The sequence below is a fragment of the Halictus rubicundus genome, chromosome 18 (genome assembly GCF_050948215.1).
Source record: "Halictus rubicundus isolate RS-2024b chromosome 18, iyHalRubi1_principal, whole genome shotgun sequence".
Classification (NCBI taxonomy): domain Eukaryota; kingdom Metazoa; phylum Arthropoda; class Insecta; order Hymenoptera; family Halictidae; genus Halictus; species Halictus rubicundus.
In genome coordinates, this window is record NC_135166.1 from 5,165,271 (window position 1) to 5,186,099 (window position 20,829).

General features: G+C 31.8%; 8 protein-coding genes across 11 annotated transcripts in view; 5 read left to right on the top strand and 3 right to left on the bottom strand.

Moving 5' to 3' along the window:
• LOC143362769 (mediator of RNA polymerase II transcription subunit 20-like) overlaps nucleotides 1-1,668 on the top strand; it is a 228,156-nt gene extending 226,488 nt beyond the window's left edge. Inside the window, exons 4-5 of one of the 2 annotated variants that reach the window (XM_076803200.1) lie at nucleotides 742-852; nucleotides 1,154-1,588. In XM_076803200.1, coding sequence (XP_076659315.1) covers nucleotides 742-852; nucleotides 1,154-1,246 — 204 coding nt within the window. In that variant the 3' untranslated portion in view covers nucleotides 1,247-1,588. Of the gene's footprint in view, nucleotides 1-741; nucleotides 853-1,153 lie in introns of both variants that reach the window. The other variant, XM_076803201.1, reaches the window with a different exon arrangement.
• A 673-nt stretch (nucleotides 1,669-2,341) lies between these two features.
• On the top strand, nucleotides 2,342-4,539 carry LOC143363062 (very-long-chain enoyl-CoA reductase-like). The gene is made up of 5 exons (XM_076803683.1): nucleotides 2,342-2,497; nucleotides 2,591-2,638; nucleotides 2,943-3,253; nucleotides 3,319-3,728; nucleotides 4,275-4,539. Exons 1-5 carry the CDS (start codon nucleotides 2,486-2,488, stop codon nucleotides 4,400-4,402), a joined length of 909 nt encoding a protein of 302 aa, XP_076659798.1. The 5' UTR covers nucleotides 2,342-2,485; the 3' UTR covers nucleotides 4,403-4,539.
• Nucleotides 4,289-8,797, bottom strand: Tous (testes of unusual size). The gene is made up of 4 exons (XM_076803682.1): nucleotides 8,306-8,797; nucleotides 6,718-8,221; nucleotides 6,475-6,648; nucleotides 4,289-6,349 (listed from the first exon to the last, which is right to left on the bottom strand). The coding sequence occupies exons 1-4, from the start codon at nucleotides 8,503-8,505 to the stop codon at nucleotides 4,586-4,588; spliced, it is 3,642 nt and encodes a 1,213-aa protein (XP_076659797.1). The 5' UTR covers nucleotides 8,506-8,797; the 3' UTR covers nucleotides 4,289-4,585.
• Nucleotides 8,798-9,289: 492 nt separating this feature from the next.
• LOC143362729 (cyclin-dependent kinases regulatory subunit) lies at nucleotides 9,290-11,094 on the top strand. The gene is made up of 3 exons (XM_076803126.1): nucleotides 9,290-9,622; nucleotides 10,000-10,127; nucleotides 10,853-11,094. Exons 1-3 carry the CDS (start codon nucleotides 9,564-9,566, stop codon nucleotides 10,963-10,965), a joined length of 300 nt encoding a protein of 99 aa, XP_076659241.1. The 5' UTR covers nucleotides 9,290-9,563; the 3' UTR covers nucleotides 10,966-11,094.
• Nucleotides 11,095-12,407: 1,313 nt separating this feature from the next.
• LOC143362804 (uncharacterized) lies at nucleotides 12,408-15,127 on the top strand. Its single transcript, XM_076803258.1, has 2 exons — nucleotides 12,408-12,667; nucleotides 12,801-15,127. The coding sequence occupies exons 1-2, from the start codon at nucleotides 12,563-12,565 to the stop codon at nucleotides 14,127-14,129; spliced, it is 1,434 nt and encodes a 477-aa protein (XP_076659373.1). The 5' UTR covers nucleotides 12,408-12,562; the 3' UTR covers nucleotides 14,130-15,127.
• LOC143362805 (PSME3-interacting protein) lies at nucleotides 14,972-17,165 on the bottom strand. 2 transcript variants are annotated; one of them, XM_076803260.1, is made up of 7 exons: nucleotides 16,570-17,165; nucleotides 16,134-16,236; nucleotides 15,957-16,055; nucleotides 15,649-15,868; nucleotides 15,519-15,583; nucleotides 15,252-15,425; nucleotides 14,972-15,184 (listed from the first exon to the last, which is right to left on the bottom strand). In XM_076803260.1, the coding sequence occupies exons 2-7, from the start codon at nucleotides 16,228-16,230 to the stop codon at nucleotides 15,111-15,113; spliced, it is 729 nt and encodes a 242-aa protein (XP_076659375.1). In that variant the 5' UTR covers nucleotides 16,231-16,236; nucleotides 16,570-17,165; the 3' UTR covers nucleotides 14,972-15,110. The 2 variants fall into 2 exon arrangements, with proteins under 2 accessions (XP_076659375.1, XP_076659374.1); XM_076803259.1 differs by having other exon boundaries at nucleotides 14,972-15,425; nucleotides 16,570-17,164.
• A 684-nt stretch (nucleotides 17,166-17,849) lies between these two features.
• Nucleotides 17,850-19,400, bottom strand: Rps7 (ribosomal protein S7). Of its 2 annotated transcripts, none has more exons than XM_076803202.1 (5): nucleotides 19,245-19,400; nucleotides 18,715-18,885; nucleotides 18,266-18,447; nucleotides 18,033-18,183; nucleotides 17,850-17,961 (listed from the first exon to the last, which is right to left on the bottom strand). In XM_076803202.1, exons 2-5 carry the CDS (start codon nucleotides 18,883-18,885, stop codon nucleotides 17,884-17,886), a joined length of 582 nt encoding a protein of 193 aa, XP_076659317.1. In that variant the 5' UTR covers nucleotides 19,245-19,400; the 3' UTR covers nucleotides 17,850-17,883. The 2 variants fall into 2 exon arrangements, with proteins under 2 accessions (XP_076659317.1, XP_076659319.1); XM_076803204.1 differs by lacking the exon at nucleotides 19,245-19,400 and adding an exon at nucleotides 19,062-19,201.
• Nucleotides 19,401-19,755: 355 nt separating this feature from the next.
• Nucleotides 19,756-20,455, top strand: L(3)87df (cytochrome c oxidase assembly factor COX20 lethal (3) 87Df). Its single transcript, XM_076803700.1, has one exon. The coding sequence runs from the start codon at nucleotides 19,875-19,877 to the stop codon at nucleotides 20,235-20,237; it is 363 nt and encodes a 120-aa protein (XP_076659815.1). The 5' UTR covers nucleotides 19,756-19,874; the 3' UTR covers nucleotides 20,238-20,455.
• The last annotated feature ends 374 nt before the right edge of the window (nucleotides 20,456-20,829 follow it).

Below are 20,829 nucleotides of genomic sequence, written 5' to 3' on the forward strand. Positions count from 1 at the left end.
TCGTTAAGTAAGCTACTGCCTATTTTTCTCGCGAATTATCATAATTAACAGTAGAATAGGTTACAAACATTCTACTGTTTAAAGTAAAAATTCACGTTTGTTAATTTGTATGTAACACGAATTCTCTTAACAGAATATGGTTTATGGAAACCAAGTCCAATTTCTTAGGCGTGAGGCTGAAATATAAAGTATATATTATTATTATTATTGTTATTATTATTATTATTATTATTATTATTATTATTATTCTACTATTATTATGATACACATACAGAAGCCTTACATGTATATATGCCTAAAGTAGGTATAAAGAAGGAAAACATTCAGATGAGAAGCAAAAGAGTTGTTATTTTTCGGTGTATGTGGGAAAACAATAGGTTTTGAAAGTTTAACGGTGTGTAATGACAGAGGTGTTCCATTATTTTCCCGCACTCGGTTTATATCCGGCGAAACCCTCTTCTGAAGGAAGAATAAAGTGTAACGCTCGAGGGAACATACCGATACACCCATTCTCATTTTTTTTTCTCCCGTTTCATTCTGGTCAACCAATGACCCGGCAAAAGTGCCAATTCCGTGCCGAGCACTGTACGAAGTGTTCGTATTCTGTTCCCGTCATTATTCGTTTGTCCCGAGGAAAAATAAAAGGGCGGAAACGTTTTACCGCCATTATATTCTTTTTCATGAAAACGTCGTCAACACCTATTCAAAACATTACATTACCGTCATCGATGTCTTCCGCAGGTTGAATACAGACCCTGTGTCGTTCCCGGTAGCGCATGGGAGCTAATGCGGGAGTTCTTGCAAGGTTTTCTTGGGCCAACAGTATCCAATCAAGCCCCGCAGTATTTACAGGTGAGAATTTCATAATCCTGCTGAAAGGGTCTAGGTGGATAAGCATAACAATCATGATAACTGTTCATAGCTTTATTTATCAACTCTTTGAACATATTTTTTAAGTACTTCTTGTAGGCTCATTAGCCTCTCTGTTATTCCTAATGTAACATCTATTTAACATCTATTTATCCCCATAAATAGTTAAGAGAATTTGAAAGAATTAATAATCATTTTAAAAGAACTGATAATTTTAAGCTTGCAAAAAAAGTTGGAAACGATAGTAGTTTGTTTCTATAGCATTCTTATTGCTTCTTTACAGAACCGAATGAATGATATCTATCAACCTCTGGATACCATACAACAGTATTTGGAACACTTCGGCCAATATCGAAAAGCCACGGGTGTGATATAAGATGGAATCAATTAAATTTGCGAAAAATCGCAATAGAAATGTTTTGTTATGATTGAAAGATTGTAACAATATACACTTCAATAAATGATTCTCTTCAGATACGCGTGATTTGTGTCGATAGCGACACCTATACGAGACACGGTGTACACTTGCCGGTTATATTTGATTTCACTGACTTAATCGATAAGGAAATGATCTTCTATTCCGACGTTAATATCTTCTGTTCCTTATTCTTGCACATGTATTCACATTTTTCGTTTCTCTTAAGCAAAGAAAGAATAATGTCAATCACAACTTTATATAGTAATCAAAATATTTTATCCGTTTTAATTTTCAGAACTTCATTGTTCGTATATAATACTTGCGAAAATTATACGAATTTAAAATGGGAATCAGTTTACCCGCTTCTTGAACTCACCTTTGAATCTTTCTTGCATTGAACGTATTTACATGACAATTGTGAATATTTATACAAGAATGATGTAGCAAATTTTAAATTACGTCGATACCGACGTACTATTTTCCTCTTGCACAGTTACATATTTTACAGTTATATAGTACCTACACTTACATTCGATTTTCATACTTTTTAATCACTATTAAATTACAATGTTACGATCCCGCGTTATGCTTTAATTGCAAAAATCGTATATCGGGAAAAAATGCATTATACTGTTACTATGTACATATACTTGAAAAAAAACTTACGTAAATATACGTCATTAAATAGAACAAGAAATTGAAAAAAAAACAACTAGATAATCAAGCAGGAATGGATTTAATGAATACACAAATAGATCTCTATGCATTTAAACTTTCCAAAAGCTCGAAATTGGAATAAAATAAAGACTATAATAAAATTTATATGTAGAAACAAAGTATTTATATGTAGTAGCAGAGAATCCTCTCTGATAGTAGTTCTAAGTCCGGCTAGGAAAATGTAAATTTTCGGGGACGTAATGTCGACTGTTAATGAGTGTCCAAAGTCTGATTTCCACGACTTCGCGTAGTAATTTAATGAAATGGCACTCGGTCGTAACTACTTAAATCTACAAAGTCACATGAATTTCATTGGTCCCTGGAAGCTATCTGTACAATCGTACGATCGAACGATCACAGCGCCGCGTTCTGCCACAGGTCACGACCATCGTCCCTGCGTTCGATATAGTCCACTGGAAGCGTAATCATCGTGCGAAGGTTTTATATCGTTAAGCAGCCAGGTGTCAGGCAAAATTAGGAATGACTATGGAGGTATTTAACAGTAAAATTATACGTAATACACTTTAACGAACTACATCCTTTGAAAAGCGATTCTTGGAATAATGTACTTCTCTTGTTTTTTAGATACAAATATTGACCGCAAAGTCGTCGAAATTCGTGTCCAATGTATTCGTAAGTAGTAAACACACAATGTCAAAGTCCAACAGAAACGAGTTAAGTTGTATGAAATGTAACATTTTTATACATCATTCATAATCACTATTTAGTTAGGAAACTTTTGGAAGATTCAACTGAAAAAATTGTGCATTGTGTATTTATAACGTGTGTTAAAAATTTTATAATGACCAAGTTTATAAAAACTTCATACTGGTGTTTGTAAAACTAGTTTGAATTTCTCATGAGATACTTTTATGACATTAATTCTCATAGCAGTAATTTTTGCTAATATTTTATATACTTTGATTTTTATATACAGGTAAAGCCGACTTCCACTATCAAAGAAGTCAAGGAGGAGTTATATAAGTTAAAAAAAGGACCAACTATTCATAGGCAATGTTTAAGGCTAGATCCTAAAGGAAAAGCTTTATCGGATTCAGATACATTGAAAAGTTTGTCTGTCACTGATGGAGGCAAATTATATTTAAAAGATCTTGGACCACAAATCAGTTGGAAAGGTGTGTTCCTTGTGGAATATGCTGGTCCCCTAATTCTGTACCTATGGATATATCAGCGTCCTTGGATCTTTTATGGCGATGTTTCTACATCCAAGATAGATACAACAGTCCAGTAAGTTTATTTTAATGCGTGTTTTAATGCCTATTTAACAATACTCTAACCAATCATAATTTCAGTGTCGCAGCTGTCTGCTGGTCAATACATTATGCAAAGCGACTCTTGGAGACTTTGTTCGTGCATCGATTCAGTCATGCAACAATGCCATTGCGTAATCTTTTCAAAAATTGTTCCTACTATTGGTTATTTGCAGCATATGTAGCGTATCATGTGAACCACCCACTATTCACAAGTGCAAGTGCAATGAAATTTTCTGTGGGTTTAACAATGTTCGCGCTTTGTGAGCTTGGCAATTTAAGCATTCATTTAGCTCTAAGAAATCTCAGACCAGCAGGTTCCACAGTGAGGAAGATACCTGTAGCTACTTCAAATCCATTCACACAACTTTTCAATATGGTTTCTTGCCCAAACTACACCTATGAAATTGGTAGTTGGATTGGTTTTACCATTATGACATCTTGCCTTCCAGGTAATATAAGTTTCTGCCAGGGCTTGAAAACTGTTATATAATACCGGTTTCGGTTCTTAAAACAGTTATGAAGAATTTTTAATTCAAATAATTGTTATGAAGAACCGAAATTCTCAACTAATATCTGTTTCGATTACGGTTCTTATTGCAACAATTTCGCGACAAGTTTGTTTTATAAATGTCTACTGATCCTGAGGTCTAGATTCACTCCTACAACGGATGATCATTACTCTTTTTACACCCTGTAGAAATGTTTCTAGCTTTTCTATAATTATTTTATGAAACATATGTATGTATACGTATGTAAAATTCAGTTATAATAATTCGACGTATCACTTACGGAAATGCGAAAATCGATTCTCTGTCATTTTAAAAACCGGAAAAATAACTATTTGGAACCGATATTAGAACCGTAATCGAAACAGATATTAGCTGAAAATTTCGGTTCATCGTAACAGTTATTTTCAGAACCGTATCTAGCCCTGGGTTTCTGTTCTATTAAAAAGGAAATAATGTGTAAACTTACACTGAAATTATTTATTTCAGCTGGACTGTTTACCTTTGCCGGCGCATACCAGATGACCCTCTGGGCATTAGGAAAACACAAGGCATACAAAAAAGAATTTTCAAACTATCCCAAAAGCCGAAAAGCTATCTTCCCATTTTTACTTTAAATGCATAGCAGTAATTTTAATTTAGGACCATGGTATCGGTAATTATTACTCTCATGTTTCTAAGTTCTCTGGAATTTGTTACCAATGTTTTTATTCTTTAAATAAACAATTTACACGGGAGTATTCGCAATACCATACTTACAGACTAATTAATTTATCTTTTAAAATACGCACGTCTAATGCCTAAAAGGTCGACTTAATTACCTTCTCCTCACACGGCAATCTACTTATTAATTTGAACATATCGTCTTTCAACGTGTTTATAATATTTTGACACTCTTGCATCTGTGCTTTATACTTGGTCTGCAGTTCTTCGTACCCGTAACAAGCGTTGTGCAACTTCTTTTTCGCCTCGGATGGTGCAATATCTTTTCCAGTCAACCCAAGAAGACCTTCCATATGCAATATGCGTTTTCTAGCGTCTTTCAACTCTTCCCTCAGAGCATTCAATTCTGTGATCAATATAATGTTCTCTTCCATCGTTTTATCCATATCTTTGCCAACACCAGGCGTATCCTGAAATACTTGTTTCCTAAGAGAAGCTACCGTTCTTTCCAGATGATCTCTCTGCTTCATAAATTCACATTGGGCGTCGAAGTCTGCTTTCCGACTACGCAAGAAATCATCACCAGCACTGTACTTGTGGTATAGCTTCGTTATGGCGTTTTTCAACGCCTGCGGCTCTTGCACAAGCCCAGACGCATCCAGTAAGTCCACGCGAATTCTCTTCAAAAGTTGTTGACACCTTTTACTTCGATGCTCTTCACGTTGCACTTCGCGTCTCGCCGATCCTAATTTTTCTCTGAGTTCGTACAGCTGTAATTCTAAGCTGACGTTGGTCTTATGAAGATTCACCAACTCCGTTTCCATATCCTGTATCTTTTCTTTTAGCTCTCTAATCTCTTGGTCTCGTGGCTCTATTTGATTTTTCAATTCGGTTATCTTGTAATTCAACACGAACTTAAACTTCTCCAGCTCCTGGTTCGAACGTTTTAACTCGTATATCTGACTTTCCCTGTCCTGGATTGTCATGTCTCTCTCGTTTATCTCTTTTTTCAGATCCACCTTACTTTTCTCTAATTCCTGGATGGACGATTGGAAGTAACTGTACTCATTTTGAACTCGTTCCACTTGTCTCTTCAGTTCCTCAACAGCTTTCTGGCTAACTATGTACCTGTTCCGCATCATTCCAGCTTCCCCCTTAAGTTTTAAGGTCAATTCTTTCTCCTCGTGCAACAAATTTTCATAATTCGTTCGTAATTCTAGAATCTCTTGATCGGCATCGTCCTCTATCTGCATTGTCAATTTTTCATGAACCCGCGCCTGGTGTGCCATTTCGTCTTGAGTTTCCTTTACTTGTAATTGACATTGATACAATAACGCTTCGTATTTCTCCGTCGCGGTTCGCAAGTCTTCTGCTCCTCGTTTCTCTGATTCCTCCAAACGGTTTTCGTAATCTTGTCGCATGGCGGTCATATGTTCCTCCAATTTCAGATACTTGTCATATTCGGTGATAAGTTTGGCATCGTAGTTCATTTCCACACGTTTCATCGTTTCTTTATGATCCTCTTTCATTTTATCTATATCTGCGTTTATTATATTTAGTTCGCTCTTGTGATCCTCCTTTAGTCTGCTTATCTTGTCCCTAAGCTCTTCGATAGCTTCGCAGTATCCTTTATGAAGGTCTCGAACTTTGTCGTTGTGTAACACCTCTATTTGTCGCATTTTATATGCGAGCTCGTTTTCTCTTTCCCTCATTCGAACGTTTAAGTCTTTTATAGTCTGTATCTTTTCCACCAGGTCGCCTTTACTAATTAACACCTCGTTTGTGTATTTTACTTCTTTTCCTGTTTTTCCCTTTCCTTCGGTATATTGTAGCTTCCAAATGCATAAACTACCATCGATTCCTGTAGATACTAAATACTGTTGATTGAAGGAAAGTGCAATCTGTGAAACAATCACTTAATGTTAGTATTAATGCTATTAAACAGATTTTTTAATTAAATTGCCAATTTTCACAGTAGGTGTATTTTATTATAAATCTTTATACGGTTTTAGTATTACATTCTCACCTTTGTAATGTCAACAGAATGAACGTTGAATTCTGAATACTGTACTGGCTCTTGAAGCGGATATTTTACTGACAAAATATTGCCGCCGGGGCAGACAAGAAATAGAACCTGGTCCTGTTTCCCCAATATCATACTATTCATAGTTACTCCTGTAAGATTATATTCTCGCGTCACCTAATAGAAATGATGTTCTTGATATATTCATAAAAACGAATGGGTAAACTGTATATATGAATGAATTACCGCATTTTCCTTTATTTCGCGTATAAAAGTATCATTTCCAATGCAAAACGCAACCTGTTCATCGACAGATAGTGCAATATCATGTAAGTCTCGATTTTTTAAAATTAGTTCTGCGAAACGAGTGCCAGTACTCATGTCCCACTGATATATAACACCCTCACTGCCCAATGTTAACAATTTCGTGTCCGTTTGTGACCAAAGCAAAGCTTTCACTCTATTAGTATGTCCTTTCAAAATAAAGTAGCTAGCGAAATCAACAGTTGTGTAAATTTGAACAATATTTTCATTCACAGCAGCAAATAAATGGCCTCCATGGCTAAAAGTTACTGTTTTACAGCACCTTATAGGAAATTCTTCCATTGCTAATAGATCATCTATTAATATACACATAAAGCGTAACTTATCACTGAAACCAATTAAACAGAAAAGTCCAGTAGGATGCAAAGAAATCCCACAAATGTGCTCTGTATATTGTTTAAACAAAATTAAATTTCCTGACTCAAAATCCCATAGTCTCACACTATGGTCGAGTTCTCCACAGGTCATGAACATTGACTTCCAAGCACACATTGAGAGATTACTGATAGCTCCATAATGTAATGCTTGACCTAAGACCTGTACTTCCTGCGGTTCTGGATCTACATTCAAATCTGGCCCCCATAATCTTGTATGAAATAATTGAGGCCAGCTTGTTGTAATCACTAAATGATCCAAACTTATATTAATGTTTATAGTATTAACTTTATATAAATCGTGATTGTCATCTTTCGATGTTTGTGTTGGAATTGTATAAACGTTTCTTTTCACGTATTTATGGTGACCTTCTCTTTCGAATAGCACAACTGTTCTGAAACCCTGTGCGTATGCGAATCCTTTTGGAAAAGCAATTAAACAACGAATATTATTTTCCCAATCGCCATTTTCTTTAACGTCCATTAATGAACCGCTCGCTTGTATAACATACTCTTCCCGTATTCTAAGATTCATAGAAGTTGTATCACTCATTTTATAAATATTTTTTAAGTCACCATTCTCTAAGTAAAGTATTCTGCCGTCTTTGGTTCCTAGTAATAATCTATCTGGATTCAACCAGGTCATAGAACATGCAAGTATATTATCTGCTTTAGAGAATCCATATGGTCGCCAGACAGTCTCAGAAAGACTTAAGAATTTGAATGTATGCAAACCACCAACAGCAATCACTCCTACATCGGACGGATTACAAGCTATTAATTCAACAATAGCTGGTGGTGTTTGCTGAGTGCCTACTTTCAATTTTGACTCCAATTTTCCCTTTTCCCAATGGTAGAAAAGCATTTTTTGATCAGGCTCCCCTGTAACTGCTGCTAGGTACTGATTATCAAAGCTAAAATCAATGCAGGTGAATTTAGTAACTTCGGGTGCATCGTACGGTATTCCAAGTACTTTTTTTCTCTTCAATGTTTGGACATCATATATAGAAATAGTAGGCTTTTCTCCCATTTCACAGGTGGCAACATATTTCCTTCAATTTAAAGAAATATACATGTATTGGTGATTGACAAACTTTGTGCGGAATATAAATCTACAGAAATATAGAGAAACGTACTTATTATTGGTAACAGCGATAATATTTACTTCCTGTTTATCGGATAAACGTAACAATCGTTGGCGACGTTGCGGAATATGATGAAATGATATTAAATTACCAGCAGGATACAAGACTTCCGTGTCCGAAATGTAATGTGCGTTTGAAATTATATTAGTTTTTAAACCGTAAAATATTTTCGCTTGCAGTGAAACAGACATTTTTATTGGTCTTCGTCGTTATTTTAGTAAAATATACAATTATGATATCTAGCTTTTCTAAGGTGAAATATACATATGTTGTAAAATGTTACTACATGCTGTTTACATTTCCATAGCAGCAAACCCAATCAATAACACACCATTTATTATTAAAAATTTATTCCAATTCTGTTTTAAAATTATTTATCGTCTATTGGAATTCGAAGTGAAATAAGCTCGAAAAAATAAAGAATGATATAAATTTCTAATTAACACGTCATATCCAATTAAATCATTATGATCATATAGATTACAAAATTGTTAATAAAAATTTACTTTATTGATTTTAAATTGTGTTTTGTAACATTCCACAGTCGTATGGTGTAGAAACAATGATAAATATCAATACGTGTACTTCGTGATTAAATAATTATACACGAGCAACAAAACATGAGTCTAAAAGATGATGCAGGTTCTAATACAGGCTAAAAATATGATGCAGGTTCTGGTCCAGGCTAAAAAGTTGATGCAGGTTCTAATACAGGCTAAAAATATGATGCAGGTTCTGGTCCAGGCTAAAATGATGATGTAGGTTCTAGTCCAGGCTAAAAAGATGATGCAGAAAAGTGGGGACACTAAAATCCCGAGCGTGAGAACTCTCATTTCTCCTCTGATAGGTATATGGTCTAAGCTTCTCGTGGATCTAGTTGCAACATTTATCGTTCGTCAGCGTAGAGGGCGTAAGAAATCGGATCGTGAGACACGAAACCCCATACTGTGATTGGTCTAGTCTACTGCTATACCTCGACTGTGACAGTATGTACTTTTAAGAGGGCGCAATTGATAGTTTCTGAAAGAGCGCGAATATCTGTTATTACCTGTTGTCGCTTTCCAAAAATCTTTACGCTACATTTGCTTATGAACCTATAAACTGTGCGTGTCTATACTGTCTATTGAAGTACAAAAGAAAATACGTTATTATTGTGCATTTATACATTTTTGTTATGGAAATAATTTTATATCGTTTTAAAAACAAACACTCAGCAGTATTCTTAAATCTTTAAAATTTAATATACAAAATGCCAATTGATCAAATACAGTATTCTGAAAAGTACAGCGACGATAAATACGAGTATAGGTTTGTATTTAAACATTGTTAATTGATGTAAAAATGTTAAGTACTTGTTTCATGTATTAACTAACACTTACAATTTATTTTTTATAAGTAAGATAGGGGGGGCCTTATTAACATTTCGTTTTATGCATAAAAACGTAGTCTCTTTTAAGTAATAATACTAAAATCTTTTAGGTAATAATACTTAAAATACTTTTAAGTAATAATACTAAATCTCCTAATCTTAGTATGTACGTAAATTTTTTTCCAAATTAATTGCGAATATTTTCATAATACTCTTTAAGTGTTAAACGGTTTTTCTAAATGCATTCATAAGGATTAAAATATTTTACAATTCCTACGAACGTTAGATTTTTTAAAATTATTATTTATTTTTCTAGGCATGTTATTTTACCAATTGAGTTAGCAAGACATGTTCCAAAAACTCATCTTATGTCAGAAACTGAATGGAGAAATTTGGGCGTTCAACAAAGTCCTGGATGGGTCCATTATATGATGCACGTACCAGGTATGCAATTCAAAGAAATTTCTTTGTATGTAACATTTGCAAATTAAATCAGAATAGTAGAATTTAAAGCAAAGCCTACTTCTTCTCTTCGCCTGCTAGGCGAGTCAATCCCTGCTATGTACGTAGAGTCTATACAATCTAGATTACAATAAATTATATCCAATTTAGATTGGAACATTAGTGTTCTTATTAATATTACACAGCTTACATTTTTTTCTCATAGATCTATTGTTTACGCCCTTTGAAAGCAATCCAGTTACTTCAATGTATTTTAAACTACTGTAGAAATGATGAAATATCTTATTTTGGCAAAGGTAATGATGTTAAAACAATTTCAAATTCGAAATCATGCAAAACTTTTTTCTTAACTCTATTGTATATACAATATGTACAATGTGGTACATAACTTTAGCAGCGTTTGCATTTCCAAATGTTTTGGGCTATGGCTAAGAGTAGATCAAAATCGTTCGTAACAGTGTAGAATATATAACAATCTTAGAAAGCAAGTTATCATTTCTTGAGGCATATAATTTAGTTCAGTGAACACATTTTTATTATATTCAATGATACGTTTTGATTCATAGGTTTATTCAATAACATGATAGTTACCTCAAAACTTGTATTTTTTAATGTACAATATGTTTAACAATGATTATAATTAAATTTGACAAATATTTTCGATAAATAGATCATATCAATAATAAGTAACTTTAATTATTTTGTAGAACCCCATGTGCTATTATTTCGAAGACCAAGGACAGATGTTCTAACAACTTCAAACTGTAACAACTTTCGGCGAGAGACTCAGAGAGCATATGGTAGTATAAATGACATTTAGTAGAATCTATATACAATAAACGTAAAAAATAAATTAGCTAAATTATTACACTGCAGATTTTATGTATTTATGACAAAAATGAATAGGTGCAATTTGAAAGAATAGGAAGATTAAAAGAATTTAAAAGTATAGATATATTATTTCTAAGTTGTTCAAATCATTAGAGAAAGAAGGAAATTTCTACTTGGTCCTTGTGTCCTGCAATTGGTGCAAACAATTTTTATGTTACATAAAGATCCGTAGTCTATCAATTATAGATTGATGAAGAACAATCATGTCTTTGTGAATACGCGAGTTTTGTATTGTATAATAATTATTGTACAACTATTGTATCTTACATATGTGTAATCAAACATCTAAGTCAATGTATCACTTAATTATTATAATTTTCACAGTTTTATAAAAGTTGTATGTATATATACTTTTGTATAATAGAAGCACCATACTATACATAATGAAATGTATAATACACAATAATTTCCAGAAAATTTCAACTTTTAAATCCTACTAATTCTCAAAATCGAACTTATACACTAGGATTTTGGAGCGATGTTGTATATTTTGTATAAATGACGTAATAAAACGGTTTCTTTATTTTTATCATTTTTTGATTAAGTCTGTGCACAGATTTAAGATAACTACAGACATTGCATGCAATCACAGACGAGGTATAGAAGCAGACCGATCACCCAATGTATTTTTCTGTCTCACGTTCGGGGGACACCGAAGCCCCCGTACCATTCCGTGTCACATCCTATCGTATCGGCCAGAACTAATATTGTGGAACTAATACTTGTCAATGGCGCTGCTGCTGATAGAATTTGAAATCTCTTATCGGGGACGGAGAGGAATTTATATTGGAAACATTATTTTATATTTTTGCTTTTCTTTAAGTATACCATTATTAATGTTACTTTCTTGGTAAATATTGCGTATAATAACATTTATTTACACTTTATTCCGACACAGTTCCTTCACTTCCTTTTATTCTATTTATAGCGTGTTTGAACCATGTTCATCAGAAACATTATCAATCAATTGCAAGTGGTTTGCTGATGAAAACAAGTCGGATTATATTATATTAACGATTATAAGAATTCCTTTTGCCAATGATGCTGCCGACTACCCCCTTGGCTATCTTGCCACCTAATTTTTCTAGTAAAAATGGCTAATGGTACTCGAGAGGCAAAGTAATTTTTAAAGCTTGTCAAGGTAACTTTTATGAATGATTATTGATACCGATGTAGAGTCGGTATTTTATATCGTGCAACTCGAAATAGTATAAGGTGTCTGGCGTGCTCGTCTGTGATATTAGTTCCACAATATTAATTTCGACCGACACGGTAGGATGTGACACAGAAATGGTAAGGAGGCGCTAGAGTCCTGCGGACATGAGACGAAAACATACATTGGGTGATTGGTCTACTCCCATACCTCGTCTGTGATACTGTATATATCTATATATATAATAAACTGCGAATATTTAAATCTGAGTTGTACACGTATCTATAAAACTGTTATTTTAAAAGCGAATTATGCGGTACTAAATATTATATATTTTAACCTCTATTTGAACTGTATAGCATGTGTTTATACAATGGAAGACTTATGCCCATTGTGTTTCAAAAACGGTAAAAAAAGGAAAGTAAAATTATTACAAATTAATTTACAAGAAGCTGTATGGATGTGTGAAGAAGATAAGGTAACATTATAACACAATAGTATGTCACTTTAAAAAAGAAACTATTGCAATTAATAACTAAGTATCGATTTCGACAAAAACAATTTTCAGTGTTAAATATTACTTTATTTAGTGAGGTTATTATATATTTTAGTGTCCATGGCCTTTTGGATACAAACGTTTCATATTTTGTCCACGTATAGTAGGCAAAATATGGTCGTGTTACTGGGACGATCATAAATCAACAGCAAAGTTAAAGGAATCTGTTGTGTCATCTGTAAAACAACTACCATTATGTGATTCACCTTCAACAGTTATTAAAACTGAGTCAGCAGATATATGTAGTAATACTTTAAATTTAAGCACAAATCATTCAGAAAACAATGGTTTCAGTAAAACAAAAATAGAAAATGATGATTATGATTTACAAACCGTTTTGCATAATAAATCAGAGATATTTTGTGATAGCAATGAAGATAGGTATAAAAATGATGCAGAAGGAACTAATAACTCACATATAATTAAAAGCAGTTTACAATCAGTTAATAATGAAACAGGAACCAAAAAAGTTAATAATGAATGTGTAAATGCATCAAACAAAATATTTGAAGAAGGAAAAGATTGTGGCATGGAAAATAGTGAAAATATAGAAATTATAAAAGGAATTCCTAAGATAAGAAATATTAAGAAAACGAATATTAATGTGTCGACTGTAAATGGAAATAAAAATTTAGAGGAAGAGCTTCTACACATTAATAAGTCTACAAGTGTGACGGGTAAAAAGTATCTTTCCAATGATTCATTAGAATCTAGTAACTTTGTAAATTCAGAATTATCTACCGACTATCTATGTGATAATGAAGTAACTGAAATAAAATCTAATATAAATACTACTAAGGTAAAAATAGATGGTTTGCCACCAATAAAATTATCTTCTGAAATCCCTGAGTGCACAACAGTTTCAAAAACAGTTATACCTAATCCAGAACAAAGTATTGATGGAAGTACAGTTTCCAGCGATATCAAATTAAGTACTCCAATGATAAGAAATACACTTGTAAAGCGGAAGGTAACTAGTGGTAAACAATATGAAAAATTCAGTTTTGGTAATATCAAGAAAAAATTGGATACCAACAGTTCAATCGACAGTAACAGTAGTAATGAACGAATTATTAATGACATTGGAGGAAATGGAAATTCTGATGAAATTTCTCATAGCAACAAAACAATTGTAAATTGTAACAGTAATAGTGAAAAATTAAGTACTTCAATTGATGATACCTATAATATCACAACAAACAACGAAAACCAAATGAACTCTATAAAAGCAAATAATATTCCTAGTTACAAAAATATGTTCGAGAATACTCGAACTGAGGTCAATAGCATAACTGTAGATACTCTTTTAAAAGAGTGTCTAAGTAACAATTATAGTAACCAAAAAGATATAACTGACGCATGGATAGATGCTTTACTCTGTTAATGTAAGACAATCTAAAATATGAAGTGTATTTGTTAAACAGTACGGGTGGTATTGCTTTATAGAAAGAAATTGTTCTGTATAATAAATAAGTAGATGTGATTGAATAAATTCTTTATACATAAAAAATATATTACATAAACATGTATTAGTTATAATGATACATATTCTTATAGATATTGTGATGCAAGCAAGATTATAATTTCATTTAAATAATTTACAAATTATAATAGAAAAACAAGTCAAAATTACGTACTTTTAGAATAAATAAAGAGATTTATTAGTTTTCCCCTTCATTGGCAATCATTAAATTATTTTATATAACTATACTTAAAAATATACATATATTGTATATACAATTTTCATACAATTTCCCATAAAACAAAATCTAATCTGTCTCTGTTACAAAATAAAATGTGTATAGAATTTTTATGTACACTACAATATACAACTTTAATTACAATCCAAATAATGTTTTTGTTATTACCAGTATTAATTATTAATTAATTATTGTAAGGTATTGTAATTATTATATTATATACCATATACTTTCAAAATACTTATAGTTTCGAATAAGAAACATTTTAGTGTATATATCATATGCATAATAAGTAAATAAATATTTTAAAATTGTAGAAACAACAATGTCTACTGTTTATAATTTTAGAAGCACATATTTTACAATTGTAAGCAGTAACTGTAAAATGAAAATTTTCATTACTGCTGTAAATTAAAATTCATTACGGAAACAAGAGATATTATATAGTATAATCTAAATTTTTAAGAAGTCATTAGAAATTTCATTATTTCGATCACTACTTTGGATATTAATGAAACAAAGAAAGTCCGAAAAATCATTGGGAAAAATATATTTGTATTTTACTATTACAATGAATTGTAAAGCAAAATGATAATTCATATATTAATAAAAAAAATGTTTAAAAGTATTTTATATTCAGCTTTTTTCTTTTACAATTTCTTCTTTCACAACTTGTATTTCTCGACCAAGGAGATCATATTTGGAATGATTTGGTTCCGGATCTTGGTCTGTATCTGAGCTGCAATCACTATCACTAGAATCTTCATAAGAACCAAGTCCAGGTAAGATACCAATGCATTTCATACCAACTATATCACTTGCTACAGTCTTATTTTGTAAAGTGACATCTTGGAGCACACTATTCTCACATTCTAAGTTTTCATTTGTTTTCTGATCATTTTCTTGGGAGTCGTTACTTACAGATGAATCTTTACTTTCATCAGATGATAACTTTCTTTTAACACCTCGTGTAGTTTCTCCTACAAAGCATATTTTTATAAATAGTTCAATAATAAAAGATATTGAATTTTAATTTGTTTTTTTTTTCAAACAGTTGCAGTTATTTTATTTACCTTGTTTTTGCTTCTCTGAGCGTTTGACTACAACACCAGCTAACAGTTTCAATTGTGATGTGCGGCTGTTAATAAAAATACAGGGTCTGTTAATATCATAGAATGCAATAAAAAGGAAACAATGCATTACCTTCCAGAAGAAACGTTTTTATTTGCAATTTGAGGATTTTTTAATTCTTGTTTTAATTTATCATTTAATGACTTTTCTTGCAAAGATGCTACAGCAGCTTTAAAATCACGTATTTCTTTTTCTTCTTCAAGATTTTTCTTACGTTCTTCTTCCAATTTAGTTCTGTCTACTAAATCCAAAAATTCCACTTCATCGTCATCCAAGCCTTTGATCATATTCTCTAATATAAAGAAAGATATTTCTTTCAGAATAGCACACATATAATATTTGATTTAGGATGGTACTTTCAACTATTTTTATTAACTTACTTAACTTGTGCGCTTCTTCGTATTCTGCATCTCGTTTATTCTTTTGTTCTTGCAATCGCTCGTATAATGATCTTGGATCACATGGTTCTTCTGGAACCTCTATAAGCATCAAATAATTAGTTTAATGTGCAAGTGGTAAAAAAAATATAACATCACTAAATAAATAATTATAATAACCTAGTGGTTGGTCTGCGGTTCTCACACGTTCCCATTCTTGCTGTCTTGTTCTTCTTTGTTCAGCAATTTCAGCTTCCGATATAAACCCTGAACTCATTTTGAACTGAAAGCCAAATTATATTTCAAACATTGATAATTTATTTTTATAAGTTGTTGCTGTATCATACAGAATAGTCATACATCAATAATTAATTATAGTTTCTTCTGATTATTTACATTACTGTCAAAAGAAAGTGATCGACTATTATCAAATAACGTATTATTAGACTTCTTAAAACTGAACTTTTATTCAAAGTAATGAGAGAATAAAAAAGAAAGGTTAGCATTAAAGTTTGCTTTCATAATAATCAATAATATGTATTGTATAATACGTGCTATGCAAAATAAGCATTCACATTAACGCAAATACACTACATAATATTTGAGAAAAACTTACCAATACTATCTACAAGAAGAAAAACTGTGACAGATGATATGTGTTCACAATTTCATCAAGGTATGCTCAAGCACTTTCTTGATATCAAAAATGTGAAACATTTATAATAAATTATTTATATCTTGTCATAATATAAGTACACGTATTGCAAAGATTATGTCTGATATCTCCAAATTACAACAATTGAAATATTAATTATATTTAAAGCATTAATATTTGTCTATTTAATAATATTTGGCACACGAAATTCAATAGATTAGAAGTTATAAATAACAATTCCCCTAAATTTTTGGTCTTGTTTCAATTCTTTTCACGGAAAAGATTCTATACTTGCTAATTGTTAATAAAAGATGAATGTTTCATATCTTTCGAATGCTCGCCATGTTAATCTCTATTCGTAGACACAAATATAAATAAATGCGAGTACTATGACAATCCTAATAAAACACTTGCTCTGCACAATTGTATTTAGAATCATTTAAAATTGAATAATTATTTCCAATGTTGTGCAAATCAACATCCCACAATAACGATATCTGAGATATCCTACAAATTGTTAATGTATATAGTGTAGGAACTGAACTACAGCCTTATACGCATGCGTACAACTTAGATAAAAACGAATGCGTTTGCGAATAACCGATATTCATGTGTGTATGTATAAATAGATAGATAGATACTTCCAGCTTTTTTAATTGAATTCTGTCTGATTCTGTCTATGTACATATATCTATGTAAAATAAAGTGCCAACCTTTTTTCATTAAATTATAACGGCTGAACTAACAAACCGATGAAAATGAGTTTTTAGGAACCTATAGTGAAAACATAAGAATATCTACTAAAAATGTGGTCACTTGAAAAAAATGTTTCTTCCACCATTTATTTTGCAATTATTTTAAACAAACGCAATGTTTTCATTGCAGGTACTTTTTTAAAAATTTGAAAAATGAGGATATAGCTCCAAGTGTCCCCTTTAAGGACCTGTTTTTAAAAAGTCGAACAGTTTCACTACCTCTTCCAAATGCACAACGAATGGTAGAACGATTCTCGTTTTTTACACAGTGATGAGATTTTAGCCCAGTAAATAAAATTCTGGATAAAATCGGGTACCTTGATCACCCTGACTTCAACTTAAATATTTTGAAGCCCAGCGAATTTTATTTACAAGATTCTTTACCTCAAGGCTTATAAAGGTGGTATGTGGTAGTATTTCTTGATTATGTAACACAGAATAAATTATTAATACAAATTGAGGTCAATTAAAAATATAACAAGGAAACAGTATTTCAATTGTTTTTTATTTTTGTAACAAATTATACGTAGGTTTCTGGGAATTCAAAAGTCACATCACGACCAGTTAATTTTTTATACACAGCAGCAAAAGTGTCAACCTATAGAACAGAGTTTTGCATAAGTATTTACATCCAAACTGTACTAAACTAACGACATCTTTTATTTTTACCTTGTGCTCAATGTTTGTCTGTTCATTTTTATCTAAATGAACTTTGATTAACTGTGTACCATCCAATTTAATTCTGATGCGTTTACCAACGATCTCAACAGGATACACCAAATCTTCGAGCAGTGCATCGTATACTGCAGTCAAGGTGCGGCTAAATAAAATTGTTTATATCACATATTTGCATTTACCTGCTGTATATACTACTACGTACTTTGTAGAATTATTAAAAATACCTTCTTGGCCTCTTTTGCTTGTTCTTGGTACGTGTTTTCCTTGTTGGTTTTGGTAAAATTTTACGTTCTCCAACGAACATTACATGTTTTCCAGAAAATTTCTTTTCTAATTCACGTACAAGTCGTGTTTGAATTTTCTGGAAAGCTTTTAGCTTTGGCATAGGTACATATATTATAATGCACTACAACAAACATTTTCTGTTATTGTTATAAAGACATATTCATTATGAAATAATCCTCAAAATATTGAACAGCTTCCTTTTTTTAAACATAATGAATATATCAAATTGATTATTACGTTATCTTAATTTTGCTATAGCATACTACTCTTCCATATTACTACATATTACACTGAGATATTCCATAATTTTTGTATATTTAAAATACACTTTCAAATATGTAAAAGTGCAATGTGAATACATGTAAGTTAGCTAAGAAATCAGCATTACCTTTTTGTTGTTAGTTTCTATTTCGCGAGCCTTGGTGATGTACAATTCCCTTAATTGCGATTTTAAATCACTGTTCATTTCTAGCTCTAGAAGAGCTTGAGAAATGCTAGCTTCGAACGCATCGGGTTCTGCTCCACCGCTCTTTATTATTTTAGCGTTAGCCGTGAACATCTGAAAAATTAAGTGATTAGAGGTTAAGCTATTGTTTATTTACACTTTCGAAATTTAACATTAATTTCTACGAATAATTATTTCATCTACGTTAGAAGTAATTAGACACTTGTATTGTGTACAAAAATGCAATTTCAAAACCCAAATCTTATAAATTACGATATGCTGTCAAATACTTTGAGTAACACGGAACAATTAAAATCCAATGTTATCCCACTTCCTGTGCACAATCCAAATCAAATTCTTTATTTATTCAATAGATTACAATATTACGAGTAACATGCAAAGAAACATTTAACATTTTATAATTCATTTTAACTTTGTTTTTCGCTAAAAGTCAGAATGTGAAACGCGTGTACCTTGCCGATATCCGCACCGCGTGAAAAAGACTTCAGAAGCGGTTAGGCAGGACTGCCAACTATTTGAAACGCAATTTTCTCTTTCTATGTAAAATATTTGTCTATATGTACGCATGTAAAACCTGCTTGGAACATTAATTTAGTTTTACGTATTATTATTCTACGATGCTTTATTTAAATTATTTCTTTTAATAAAATTTAATCTTGATACGACGACCACGAACTTCTTATTCCGGTCTTATAAAATTTGTGAAACATGATTTTTATGTATGTATCATTGTAATATTTTTTAATTAACGTTACTTAAATACTGGTACGTATGTTTTAACATTTAAATTTCTTCAAAAGTACTATTCCTTTTAATAATTTCTTCTTGGAGATACTAGTAGTTTTAGGAATACACTGATGGCAGAACTTAAAATTATGTCGCCACAGAGTAATGTGTACTTAGGCTGGTAACAGGCATGGGATTTAACGGTCCAAGTGACGGTCCAAGTCCTCAAGCACTTTAGGCCCATACCATCAACTTCATAACCATATTCTTTGTTATTAGATAACATTGGGTAACATACAAAAGTTGTCTGTATAGGTTAAACAAGAAGTATATACCATTAATTTGGTTTTAAAATTATGTCAGAAAGTATAACAAACATCGGAGAAGAGACCCCTTCGAAATTGGAGATCAAATTATTTGGGATACCAATTATTCAAACAAAATGTCAGGGAGACTCTCATTTTTATGGAATTATTGGTGGCGTAACAGGTGGATTAATGACATATTTGTTTACAAGTCAACCAAGAATATCATCGCACATGGGAGTAGGATGTTATGCTGTGACAACTGTAGGTTATGCGATTTACTGTTTACAGCAACAACGACAAACGGCGAAACAAATGAGGTTAATCCAAGCGGCAATGTATGAAGCAACTTCTATGAAATCTGCTGATAAGACACTGGATGAATTACCAGAACGCAAATCTGAAAGTGTTTAAAAATGGCATTTCTTTCTTAAATAAAAGTGTATATATATTTACACCTAATTCATATAAAAGAACGTATAATAAATAACGTGTATAGAAATATTAAAACATTAAGCTTTAGAAATACATGTGTATAACTGGTGTAGTTCAAAACTTTTTCCATAAAATAAATATAAAATTATGTATTACATATATTGTATAGAATTCGTAACATATATATTTAACAGATATATACGTCTTTTATCTATTTCAAACATGGTCAAAGCAGTTTAAATTTATTTGTTATTATATACTTTTATTTTCATAGATATTTGAAGATTTGCTGGAAACAAGATTATTATAATTCATAGTGCACCTAAATTTTAAGATATAAGATAATGAATAACATTTAAATATTAAAACTTAAGATTGTAAACACACTGTTCTCTTGCTTGTAGACTTTGTAAGAAAACTAAAGGTGACCGTTTCTAGGGAGTAAAGCTACAACTCTGGGTTGGTTGACATTTCTAAAATAAACTTGTTGCAAAATTGTTTATCATTGCTCAATTGTTTACTACAACCGGACTCGGTGTTGCCATTTTTACTTTCAGCACGGCTAATAAGT

Excerpts from the sequence above, each read along its gene's own strand:
- Rps7 (XM_076803202.1), bottom strand. The coding sequence starts at position 18,885 with ATGTTCACGGCTAACGCTAAAATAATAAAGAGCGGTGGAGCAGAACCC. Across the intron at positions 18,184-18,265 it reads AAGCAAAAGAGGCCAAGAAG|CCGCACCTTGACTGCAGTAT; the intron begins GTATTTTTAATA and ends AATTTTATTTAG. Across the intron at positions 17,962-18,032 it reads AGACAAACATTGAGCACAAG|GTTGACACTTTTGCTGCTGT; the intron begins GTAAAAATAAAA and ends TCTGTTCTATAG.
- LOC143362805 (XM_076803259.1), bottom strand. The coding sequence starts at position 16,230 with ATGAGTTCAGGGTTTATATCGGAAGCTGAAATTGCTGAACAAAGAAGA. Across the intron at positions 16,056-16,133 it reads AACCGCAGACCAACCACTAG|AGGTTCCAGAAGAACCATGT; the intron begins GTTATTATAATT and ends TGATGCTTATAG. Across the intron at positions 15,584-15,648 it reads AAAAACGTTTCTTCTGGAAG|CCGCACATCACAATTGAAAC; the intron begins GTAATGCATTGT and ends TTTTATTAACAG.
- LOC143362729 (XM_076803126.1), top strand. The coding sequence starts at position 9,564 with ATGCCAATTGATCAAATACAGTATTCTGAAAAGTACAGCGACGATAAA. Across the intron at positions 9,623-9,999 it reads GACGATAAATACGAGTATAG|GCATGTTATTTTACCAATTG; the intron begins GTTTGTATTTAA and ends TTATTTTTCTAG. Across the intron at positions 10,128-10,852 it reads TTATATGATGCACGTACCAG|AACCCCATGTGCTATTATTT; the intron begins GTATGCAATTCA and ends ATTATTTTGTAG.
- LOC143362804 (XM_076803258.1), top strand. The coding sequence starts at position 12,563 with ATGGAAGACTTATGCCCATTGTGTTTCAAAAACGGTAAAAAAAGGAAA. Across the intron at positions 12,668-12,800 it reads GGATGTGTGAAGAAGATAAG|TGTCCATGGCCTTTTGGATA; the intron begins GTAACATTATAA and ends TATATATTTTAG.
- LOC143363062 (XM_076803683.1), top strand. Across the intron at positions 2,639-2,942 it reads AATTCGTGTCCAATGTATTC|GTAAAGCCGACTTCCACTAT; the intron begins GTAAGTAGTAAA and ends TTTTATATACAG. Across the intron at positions 3,254-3,318 it reads AAGATAGATACAACAGTCCA|TGTCGCAGCTGTCTGCTGGT; the intron begins GTAAGTTTATTT and ends TCATAATTTCAG.
- Tous (XM_076803682.1), bottom strand. The coding sequence starts at position 8,505 with ATGTCTGTTTCACTGCAAGCGAAAATATTTTACGGTTTAAAAACTAAT. Across the intron at positions 8,222-8,305 it reads ATCGCTGTTACCAATAATAA|GAAATATGTTGCCACCTGTG; the intron begins GTACGTTTCTCT and ends TTTAAATTGAAG. Across the intron at positions 6,350-6,474 it reads ATTCTGTTGACATTACAAAG|ATTGCACTTTCCTTCAATCA; the intron begins GTGAGAATGTAA and ends ATTGTTTCACAG.